The 12191-nt window shown below is 51.9% G+C and overlaps 1 protein-coding gene across 1 annotated transcript; it reads right to left on the bottom strand.

The window, feature by feature from the left end:
- Positions 1-548: 548 nt before the first annotated feature.
- Positions 549-3847, bottom strand: LOC139354726 (uncharacterized). The gene is made up of 2 exons (XM_070998963.1): positions 3744-3847; positions 549-1344 (listed from the first exon to the last, which is right to left on the bottom strand). The coding sequence occupies exons 1-2, from the start codon at positions 3845-3847 to the stop codon at positions 549-551; spliced, it is 900 nt and encodes a 299-aa protein (XP_070855064.1).
- Between the last annotated feature and the right edge of the window lie 8344 nt (positions 3848-12191).

Here is a 12191-nt window from a genome sequence, read left to right on the forward strand (position 1 = left end):
AATTGGTGTGTGATGTTGTCCCAGTTAGTACGGGTGGGTATGAAGATCTTGTATCTTCTTTCGAAGCTGACTATGGGTGGAACGTAATCTGTACAATGTGGTAAGGATGTATATTTTGTTAGGATAATGGAGGGACCCGTGGAGCCTGTTGTTCATGCCGCTGCTTGGCGGAGCCTCAGCGCTGTTGCAGATGCCCAGCTTTGGGCAAGTAGATCCAGGGGTTGGAGGTCGAGAATTGTGTTTAGTGCTTCAGTGGCGGTTTTCCGTCGTACAAAAAAACGCAGCAGTCAAATTCGATGTATTTATTGCGCTCGCGCAGCCAGCAACGACAAGAGATTATGCACGACTGTCGCTCCCGAGCAGTCCCAAATTTACAATTCTCCATGCTTATCAGTATAAGAGTGTACTACTTTACAAGCTCGGCTTAGAGAACAAAAGCTGGTATATGAGTATAAGAGTTCTAACATTACTTTAATTTGTTGTTTAATTACTTCTATCTATTTCAATTTATCTACTTCATTTTAATTCTCTTCACTTATAATTAATTATTATTTTAAATTAAGGATCAAATGCTCGAACATTCCGGCTCCGCTGAAGGCTTCCGGCACTTTAACATTCTCGTTGTTTTGGCTGCTAATTGGCAGCAACGCCAGTTTGTGAATTGCTCGCTTTATAATACCTCCTTTTGTTTTTATTTCGACCACCCTCACTCGTTTATCTTCGCCGAGTGATGTCGCCACGATGCGTCCTGTCAACCACCGTTGCAAGGGCAGATTGCCCTCGTGTACGAGAACCAAGCAGCATATTTCCAAATCGGTGCCCACTGTCCTCCCCTTGCTGCGCTGTTGCAGGTTGGCCAGGTAGTCCTTGGACCAGGTTCGCCAAAACTGCTGCTTGAGTGCAGACAGCATTCGCCACCGCTTCAAATATCCGACTCGGACCTTTCTGCATATCCCGTCTGTGTTGGATTCTTGCGGCAGCGTAAGAAGAGGCTGGCCGATCAAAAGGTGCCCTGGAGTCAGTGCCTCTCCATCGTTGGGGTCGTTGCCAGGCGACGCGATTGGACAAGAGTTGAGCAGCGCCTCGACCTCGACCAGATGTGTGCATAATTCGTCTGCTGTGAGTCTGGCATTGCCGACTCCTAGGAGCAACCGATGCTTGACTGCCTTGACGGCTGTCTCCCAAAGTCCGCCGAAGTGTGGTGACCTCGGAGGAATGAAGCTCCACTCGACGCCTCTCTGTGCCGCGTATGACGTCAGCTGCCCTTGGTTTTGACGAAACGCAGCTTGCAGCTCTTCCAGGATCTTGCTTGCTCCTACGAAGTTGGTCGTACACTTCGGCGGACTTTGGGAGGCAGCCGTCAAGGCCGTTTAAATACAGATAAAAAACTGTCAGTACGACAACGAGTTCCAGGTGAACAGCCTTTGACGAAAAACACACGAATACGGTCTTGATTGGAGGCTTCCCTCGGAGCTTTAAAGAGACATAAAATGGACCGCAAAAATCTACCCCACAAATCAAGAAAGGGCGAGCTTGTCTAACCTGATCGGCTGGCAAATTGCCTATTATTTGGCCAAGAAGTACAGGCTTATAACGAAAACAGTGGACGCAATCTCCAACAATTTTCCTGCACGCCTCTCGAGCATTGATCAGCCAAATCTGCTGCCTCAAAAGAGAGACCATCACCTTGGCGCCTGCATGATAATGCCTGTGGTGTAAGTTGCGAAGGAACAGCTTAACAAATTGAGATTTTTGAGAGAGCATTAACGGAAATTTGGCGTCATACGGAGTTGATGCATTCAACAATCTACCTCCAAGTCGAATTAATCGAAATGCCACCCCATCTAGCTTGAATGTGTGTATGAAGGGATGTAAGCGTTAAAACTGTGGGGACAAAATTTGAGATTTCTCCAACTTAAAAAATTTAAGTTCTGGAATTATTTGCACTAGCCTTATGAACGACAATCTCAATTCCCTTGCGGAAATAACAGATTCACATAAATCCTTTTTACTTTTAGTAAAGCGATGTACATATGGCATAATCCGGTGTAGTTTGTCGAATGACGAACATCTTTCGATAAGACCAAGGAACACGTTTGGTTCACTTTTCGCAACGGAGTGTACTGTAGCACTTTTCATGCTCTCTGACAGCTTCAAATCCAAAGAAACATCAATCTAGTGAAGGTGAGGCCATTCGATGTAACTGCGTAGTAGAAAATCTGGCCCGTTTTCCCACAAAGAACTTTTAAAGCCGTCCACGTCTGTTCCACGCGACACTAAATCAGCTGGATTCTCACTTGTAGGGACATGACGCCACACTACATTCTCTAATAGCTCTTGGATCTCAGAAACTTTGTTTGCGACGAACGTTGCTAGTGTGGATGGATCCCTTTTAAGCCAATACAGAGTGACTTGAGAATCTGACCAAAAATTAGTGCTTTCGATCTCTAAAGTGCAAGCAATGGGTGCAACTGAGCCCAGAGTTTTACAAGCAGGTGCGCTGCACATAGCTCGAGCCTTAGAATGGATTTTGTTTTGAGAGGTGACACTCGCGATTTGGCGCTTAACAATCTAGATAAACTTTTAGTTTCAACCCTTGTGCGGACATATATGCAACAGCAATAGGCTTCACTTGAAGCATCAGCGAAACCGTGGATCTGAACAGATTCATATGCAGGCAGACAGATATATCGAGGAATTGAGATCTTGTTTAATTCCAGCAAACTCTGCTTAAACTAGTTCCAACTGGTAAGCAGACTCATAGGGACCGATCATCCCAATCGAATTGTTCTCGCCACAGTTCTTGTAACAAGATCTTAGCTTTAGTTATTAAAGGACACAGTAAACCTAAGGGATCGAACTAACGAGCTGTGACAGTCAAAATGCAACGTTTTGTTGGTGGTAATGAATCAACTGACTTAGCTAAGCTATAATAAAACACGTCATTTCGAGGATCCCATTCCATACCAAGAGTTTTGATGGTTGTAGAATGGTCAAGCGTCAGAGACTTTTCCGGCCCTGCATCAGTCAGAAGGCTAGAATGATTGGTGGCCCATTTGGCTAGATCGAAGTCCCATATTTCAAAACCTCAGTTACTTCTCTTCAAATAATTTTTAACTCTTTTAAACTATTGGCTCCAGTGATCATGTCGTCAACATAGAAATCACTTGCGATCAACTGAGATGCAACCGGGTGTGATTCTTTTGATAACTCAAGTAGATAACGAATCGCCAAAAACGGAGCTGAAGCTGTTCCATAAGTAACAGTGTTGAGTTCGGCCAAAGTGGTAGTGGGATGGCTCGGAGGGCGCCGAGCTGAAGGCTACCGAACGGGTCGCAGGTTGCGGTCAGCGAGCGCTCTGGTTCTCCAGGGTAGCTACGAATAAGGGTGGAAGCTGGACACGGCCCGGTTACCGCCAAGCCCCCAACACTAAGCGTAAATAGGTAGCCCCGGACAGTCAGCGGGTATCTGCGCCGTAGCAGTACAGACGTCGCGCTTGTGCTGCCGTCTCCGACAAGTAGCTCACACATACCCCCTTCCAACACGTTTTGAACCTACCTCTTCCCTACCCACACAACTCATCTCACCCCGGGCTAGACGGTGGGCAACTGACGTGAGGCAAGACGGTTGTATAGTCGAGTGCGCTCTGAAATTATCTCGTTTTAAAGTCAGTGTAGCGACGGTCGTTACCTAAAAAGTGTACTGTGTATAGTGCGAGACACTCCGGGACTAGAGGTACGTACCAGGGCACTGTTCCGGCGGGGCCTCCGAACGTATCCCCAAGTCTTAAACTGGTGAGGCTGCTGTCGGTTCGTGGGCCATGGGGGGGATCCTCTCCCGCGCCCATCGAGTGAGAGGCTTTCACCTCGAAATCTCTCTCACGCGCACAGCATCCACAAGCTGCCACCCGCGCGTTTTTTCCCTCATCACTGCAAACAACAAACTCAGCTGTTTACAGTGTTGAACAACGTCGGGGTAGGAGCTTAACAGTGCGGATCCCCGCGCCTAACAGCACATAGTGTTGGAAAGCGCCATAAACGCGGGCCCAGCCAAAGTTTTTGAATTTTGAATATTCGAAATTCTCCAAATTCTGGCACCGGGATTCAGGGACGGCAAAAGGCAGAAGGCCAAGGATCGGGCTAAATTCCAACCCCTCCGCCGCGGCGGTGTCTATCAAGAGAGGCACTGGGGACCGAAAAGGGGCGGTATATCCCCCATCGTAAGCCTAGGGGAAATCTGTGGCCAGCGCGGGAGCCTCCCTCGAACAAACCGGGTAGCCCGAGATGGAGGAGGCTGAAAACCCTTTCGCGGGCAGACCAGTGGTGGTAAGATCTCCCCGCCAGCCGAGGGAAGATGGGACCGACGGAGTTGCAGCGGCATTTAAGAAGGGCAGCAAGCTCGCCCGCTCGCCGGCACCTTCGACAACCCAAGTCGATGAGCTGATCGTAGACACCGAGGAAGCTAAGGAAACCCCTAAGAGGACGCGTGATCCTGCGAGCCCAGCAAACTCGCAGAGGACAACGCCGGCCAAAAGGAGCAAGGCCTCCCACGAGGCAACCTGTCTGGAGGATCTCTTGGAGCTGGGGAAGCTTCTGCAGGAGGTATCCACCAAGATGATGGACAAGACGGCGCGCCACATAACTGTCGCCACGAGGGAGACGTTCGTGCGCATGAAGGCGCTTCACACGAACATCCTAGAGGCGAACAGAGAGGGCGGCAAGGACGACAGTATCAGGGTGAATGGGCAAGATGCTGCAATTGTGTGCGCGAAATGCTCTCGAAGCCTGCAGAGCGCCGACAAAGAACAGCAGACAACGCCTGTCTGGAGGAGAGATTCTGCAGCGCAAACGGAGCCTTGGCGAAGGATAAGCCAGCCGACTGTGGCTGGAGGATCCGTGGCTCAAGTGGCCCCACCATCCACGCGCCCAACGCAGCAACTAAGTGCCAAAGCTCCCAGGAGCACCCGAAAGAACCCGCCAAAAGGGTTACAAGAGAGAGATGCGACGCACGCTGGTGCCAGTAAGACTGTGAGCCCCGCAATTCCGGTCGCTGAGTGGGAGGTGGTCAAGAAAAAGCCGAGGGCCACGCGTCGCGCCAGACCCGACGCCGTCGTTGTCCAGGCGAGCGGGAAATCGTACAGCGAGGTGTTAGCCATGGTGACTCGAAGGGAAGACAAACAGCTGTCGGACTTGGGAAGCTGTGTATCCAAGGTACGCCGCACCATTAACGGCAACCTACTGCTCGAGGTGGCCAAAGGCAGCGCAGAAAGTGCAGAAGCCATGAAGGAGAGCATTGCGAGGGTGTTAGGCGACGCAGCGTCAGTGCGAGCCATGTCGGACGAGACCAAACTGCTCGTTCTGGAGATAAGAGACATCGACTCCATCGCGACGGAGCAGGAAATCTGCGCTGCGATTGCGAGCCAGTATGGTATCGACGCGGAGCGCATCAGAGTTCGGAGTCTGCGTCGAGGCTACGCGGAGTCGCAGCTAGCTGAGATCAGCTTGCCCTACTCCCTGGGGAAAACCGTCCTCCATCGTGGCGAGGTGCGGATTGGATGGACCATCTGCAGGATCCGGGAAAGAACAGGCCCCCCAAGATGTTTTAAATGCTTGGAATCCGGGCATATTGCAGTTAACTGCAAGAGCCTAGTGGACAGGAGCGATTGCTGCATGAGATGTGGTGAAAAAGGGCACAAGGCATCCAAGTGCAGCAAGGAGCCTTCATGTTTATTCTGCTCTGCGGCAGGAAGAAAGGAGACCAGGCACCAGGCAGGAAGCAAACTCTGCCCAGCCACACCAGCGGGACAGGGAGACCTCGGCCGTCATGCAATTGATTCAGCTAAATCTGAACCATTGTAGGGCCGCGCAGGACCTCCTGAAGCAGACGGTGCGTGAGCTGGGTTCTGAGGTGGCGATACTCAGTGAGCCCTACAGAGTGGAAAGCAGCAGCGATTGGGTCACGGATCGCACAGGCAAAGCTGCACTGTGGCTCTGCGGCGTGAGTGTTCCACCAATGCGGGACACGAGGGCAGTAGAGGGATTTGTCCGAGCGAACGTAGGCGGCACATGGATCTACAGCTGCTACCTGGCCCCCAGTCCTTTAGCAGGATCATGGACGAGCTGATCAGCGACCTGAGAGGAAGGAGCAACGTGGTGATCGGAGGCGACTTTAACGCCTGGGCCGAGGAATGGGGCTCCCTCTATACCAACGCCAGGGGGCGCACCATCCTTGAAGCAATTGCGTCTCTGGACATCGTCCTGTTGAACGAGGGCTCCCAGCACACCTTCAACAGAGCTGGGGCAGGTTCAATCATCGACCTATCGTTCGCGAGCAGCTCGTTATCCCGTAGCACACGCTGGAGGATAGGCGAGGTGTTCACGGCCAGCGACCATGAGGCCATCCTGCTGACAGTTGGCGGTCCACCGTGCCAAAGCCAGCCGATGACCGGGCCAAGAAAAGCCTACCGCCAGGACACCTTTAGGACACAGACCTTCGCCAGCGCACTGGAGGGATTGGCTGTATCTGAGCTGGACTCGGCAGATGTAGCAGCGAACAAATTGGCAGCCAGACTGGAGGAAGCCTGTGACCAAAGCATGCAGCAGCGAAAGACCTTTCGGAAGCACCACGCGCGAGTGTACTGGTGGAGCGAGGAAATCGCAAGCTTGCGGAGGACTTGCCTTCGAGCCAGGAGGTTAGTCCAAAGGGCGAGAGGCACTGCAAACCTTTCTGCCTGCAACTCTAGCTTTAAGAGTGCAAAGAAGGCACTCAAACTGGCGATTCGGGACAGCAAGAGGGAGAGCTACCTCAAGCTCTGTGACAAGCTGGAAAACGACCCATGGGGAAGAGCCTACAAGACGGTGGTCAAGCGTGTGAGTGCCGGCAACAGGTCGCCTACTGACCCAGCGGTCCTGGAAGGCATTGTCCAAGTGCTGTTTCCAGAGGGTCGCCGCCATTGCATCCCCCGATGGACGCGACAAATTGGGAGCCAGATATGTCCGGTCACGGAGACGGAACTATTGTCTGCGGCAAGGAACCTGAAGAGCAGGAAGGCACCCGGGCCGGATTTGGTCCCGAACAGGGCAGTGAAGACCCTGCTATCCCTCCATCCGGGCGTGGTAGCATCGCTCTACAACACGTGCATGCTGGAAGGGACCTTCCCCGACAGGTGGAAGCGCCAAAAACTTCTGCTCCTGCCGAAGCCAGGGAAACCAGCGGGCGAAGCTTCTTCCTATAGACCCATCTGCCTGCTGGACACTATAGGCAAGGTCTTCGAAAGGGTCATTGCAACAAGGCTTAACGCTGCTATGGAGGACGCCGGTGGACTGTCTTCCAACCAGTACGGTTTCCGTAAAGGGAAATCTACACTGGACGCGATAGAGAGGGTCACCAATATTGCTGCTAAAGCCATCGCAGGTACCAGATGAAAAGGTGGGACGAAAAAGTACTGTCTAGTGGTCACGCTGGACATACGGAACGCGTTCAACACAGCCGATTGGGGGAGGTCACTGGAGGCACTACGGTCCTTCAACATCCCGGATTACCTGCTGAATGTAGTGCACAGCTACCTCAGCAAAAGGGAGTTGGTCCTAGATACCTCTGTGGGCCCCAGGACTTACGAGGTGACAGCCGGTGTTCCTCAAGGCTCGGTACTGGGCCCTCTGCTTTGGAACACGATGTATGACGGTGTTTTGAAGCTCCCACTGCCGAGCAGCACCGACATTGTGGGCTTTGCGGATGATGTCGCGCTGGTTGTGGTGGCCAAGGAAGTTGCGGCCGTGGAGGCAGCTGCAAACTGCGCAATTCGAGCAGTGGAGGAGTGGCTCGCAGTGGCGGGCCTAGAGCTGGCCTCACACAAAACTGAGGCGGTGCTGATTTCAAGCAGGAAAGCAGTGGAGTCGGCGCATATTCAGATCGGAGGGTCAACGATAACTTCTCAGCGAGCCATAAGGTAACTGGGAGTCATGCTGGACACCCGCCTCTCCTACCGCGAACACCTGGAGTTCGTAAACAAGAAGGCAAGCGAAACCACAGGATCGCTCTGCAGGATCCTGCTGAATACCAGGGGACCGAAGCAGGACAGACGCCGGCTCCTCGCGACTGTTGTCAAGTCGCAGTTGCTGTACGCTGCTCCAGTGTGGGCTGAGGCCACTGCTGTGAGTAGCTACATGCGAGGTGTTAACTCGACGTACCGCCTGTGCGCCGTTAGAATTTCGAGTGCCTTCAGGACGATCTCGGACGACGCAGCCCTTGTCATCGCAGGCCAAGTTCCCCTGTGTGAACTGGTGCGGGAGGCCAAGGAGATTCGCGCGGCTCTAGCAGGCGAACAGGCGGACCGCAGTACCAAGACTGAGGTGAAGAGAAGAGCCAGGATGCAGAGCGTCGTCAACTGGCAGGCAGCCTGGGACATCTCCAGCAAGGGTCGCTGGACGCACAAGCTCATCCCCAGCATAGAGCCATGGCTAAATAGGAAGCACGGCCAGGTGGATTTTTACCTCACGCAGGCGCTGAGTGGACACGGCTGCTTCCGAAGCTTCCTTAAGCGCTTCGGGCACGACACGGAGGACGGTTGACCAGAGTGCGGCAGCGGCATTGTCGAGGACGCTCAGCATGTCCTTTTTGAATGTCGCCGCTTTGGCTATGACAGCCAGATACTCACGGAGACCACCGGGGCAAGAGTTCGGCCAGAAACTTTTGTGCCCCTCATGCTGCTGAAGGAAGCGAATTGGGAAGCGACGGCAGCCTACGCAGGAGAGAAGAAACAGCCAGGTCGATGGAGACAGCTCAACCAGCGAGCAAGAAGGCCAGAGTAACCAACCGCGGCACATGGTCGAGATCCTTTGGTGAAGTAGTAATGGATCGGAAGATCATTGGAGTCATCGACCAGAGCGATGAAGGCGGAAGGATCCCAAGGAACCAATGGGATCTGGTTAGACGGGCCCTTGCGTCAGTGGCCTTAAAAGTGCTGGACGAGAACCCAGGTCCGCCACCCGATTGCACAGATGCAGGGTGGTACCAGGGCAACGTTAAGTTGATCGCCTGTGAAGACGAGAGGTCGGCAGCACTTTACAAGGCTGCCATTAATAAGGTCGGCGAGTTCTACCCGGGGCCAAGCTGGCAGTTTGCGAGGCCGCAGACATCCCGTCTCGACCGAGAGCGAGGGTGTGGCTGCCGTCGGAACCCTCGGAACCAGAGGCTATACTCAGCCTGCTGACCAGGTTCAATCCGAAACTTCCAACAGACGGTTGGAAGGTGGTCAAGGTGGAGAAAGCCGAGCGCGTCACCATGAACGTGGTTATCCTCTTGAACCAGACCTCCTTGGAACCCCTCGCAGCCCAACAAAACCGTGTGAGCTATGGGTTCGATAAGGTGCAACTGCGCATCTATGACACGGATAAGCTAGCGGCAGACAACCTGGCTGCCTGTGCGTCGTACGAACCCCCGATCGACGACGAATTGGAGCATGAGGAGGCCACCCTCACCGGCTACGTTTCAACCGACTCGGAGTTAACAGAGAGCCTGAAGCAGCTGTGCACTCAGGGCACAACCCGACCAGGGCGCACTGTTCCCCAGGACATAGCGGAGGAAGCGGGGGGTACCCAGCCCGACCACGGTCCCAAAGATGGTGCAGTTTCTGCAGATTAACGTGCACCACAGCAAGGCAGCATCCGCTGCCCTCCTCACCCGCCTGGCGACAGGCAACATAGACGTAGTCCTCATTCAAGAGCCATGGATTGTTGGTAACAACATCTGTGGCCTATCAACCCCCCTATACAAGCTATTTTACACCAAGGATAAGGGTAAAACCAGAACCTGCATTCTTACAAAGACACACTTTAACACATTTCTTATTCCACAGTTTAGCGAAGGCGAACTCACCAAGGTCAGACTGGAGCTAAACGAAAACACACATCACACCATAGCATCATTCTATCTGGCTCACGACTACGAAGGGCCACTACCAAACATCACCACACAACAACTCATACATACTCACTCATCTAAGGAACTCACACCACACACAATGGGGAAGTACAAACACAAACGAAAGGGGTGAGTTACTCTACGACTATCTCCTTCAATCAAATCTATTCATCTCCAACAAAGGTAATGACCCAACTTTCATCACTAGAAATAGGAGGGAAGTCTTAGACATCACACTAGTATCTGATCCCCTACTTAACCAGCTAGAAGCGTGGAAGGTGTGGATCGAGCACTCATTCTCAGACCACCGATACATAGAATTTACAATAACTCTAGACTGTCCTCCCGCCGAGAACATTACTAATCTAAAATTAATCAACTGGGGATACTACAAAAATCTCCTCAACAGGAACCTACACGCTCCACCGACGCACATACGAAACGGTCAAGAATTAGATAACCTAGTTAACACCTTTACTGATATCTGCGGTGAGGCCCTAAAAAGGGCTTGCCCAAGCAGAACAGTCAAAGCAAAGCACAAACCCGCATGGTGGAATGCAACCCTGGCGAACCTCAAAAGAGAGTGTAGAACTTACTTTAATAGAGCTAAATACAACAATAGCGAATCTTCCTGGAATTTATTCCATACAAAACTAAGCCTATACAAAAAGGAAATTAGAATATCAAAACGAAGAGCTTGGGCTAATTTCTGCAGTAGCATAGAATTTACTGCGGAAGCATCCAGACTCAGAAGAATTTTAGCAAAATCTCCTGAAACTATTGGCTATCTAAAAACCAATGCTGACAGCTGGACGGAAAACAGTCAGGAAACCCTTGAACTACTGTTAGACACCCAATTCCCTAAAAACACCTTACATAGAGGAAAACCTTGACGACTAGAGTATAGACAACATCTCTAACCCTAGTCGAATTCAATGGGCTGTAAACTCTTTTAAGCCCTTCAAATCCCCCGGCCCAGATGGGTTCTTCCCGGCCCAGCTACAACGGACACTAGAAATTTCCCTACCCTGGCTGACAGCCATCTTCCGCCGCTGCCTTGCTCTAAACCATATTCCAAGAAGGTGGCTGAACCTTAAGGTAATTTTTATACCGAAAGCCGGCAAACCCTCCCACACCAACCCAAAGGACTTCCGCCCGATTAGTCTCTCTTCCTTCTTGCTGAAGACCCTGGAAAGGCTAATTGACACCCATATCAGGCTAACCTTCGACCAAAGCCTACTCTCTGACGCACAACACGCGTACCGTAAGGGCAGATCAACAAATACCGCCCTCCACTCTCTAGTGTCCAGTATAGAGAGAGGTTTCCACAATAAGGAATACTCTCTGGCAGCGTTTCTAGACATAGAAGGAGCCTTTAACAACGTCACCCCAACGGCGATTACTGGTGCTCTGACTGAACTGGGCATTGAGCGGCCCATAGTGGGACTCATACACACCATGCTAACCAGCAGAGTAGTGTACTCCACTATGGGATCAGCCCACTCGACCAGGAATTTCGAACTTCTAGAAGAGGCGGGCACTAAAGTGGTAGCCTACGCGGACGACCTGGTTATCCTACTGCAGGGCAAATTCCCGCAAACTCTTTGCAATCTAATGGAGACAGCCTTATCCACCGTTTCCAGGTGGACGGCTGTCTGTGGACTGGGAGTTAACCCAGAAAAGACCGAACTAGTTCTCTTTACAAGGAAGTATAAAGTACCAAATCTAGTTCTCCCAAAACTACAGCAAACGCGCCTAGCCCTTAGCAATCAAGCAAAGTACTTAGGTGTCATCCTTGACAAAAAGCTCCTCTGGACAGACAACATCTTAGATCGCACACGCATAGCGGCCATAGCCCTATTCGCTTGTAAACAAGCCATAGGGAGAAAGTGGGGTTTCGCCACCATGATAGTTCACTGGCTGGAACCACCGCCACTGAAGCACTGAAAATTCTCGATCTCCAACCCCTGGACCTACTTGCCAAAAGCTGGGCATCTGCAACAGCGCTGAGGCTTCGCGAAGCAGCGGCATGGACAACAGGCTCCACGGGTCACTCCATTATCCTAACAAAACATACATCCTTACCACATGTACAGATTACGTTCCACCCATAGTCAGCTTCGAAAGAAGATACAAGATCTTCATACCCACCCGTACTGACTGGGACAACATCACACACCAATTCGAAAACGCCAACATATACACAGACGGCTCCAAGCTTAACTCCCAAACAGGTGAGAGTCTTCTCTCCCGAACTAGACATAAAAGTC

The sequence above is a fragment of the Drosophila suzukii genome, unplaced genomic scaffold (assembly GCF_043229965.1).
Source record: "Drosophila suzukii unplaced genomic scaffold, CBGP_Dsuzu_IsoJpt1.0 scf_17, whole genome shotgun sequence".
NCBI lineage: Eukaryota > Metazoa > Arthropoda > Insecta > Diptera > Drosophilidae > Drosophila > Drosophila suzukii.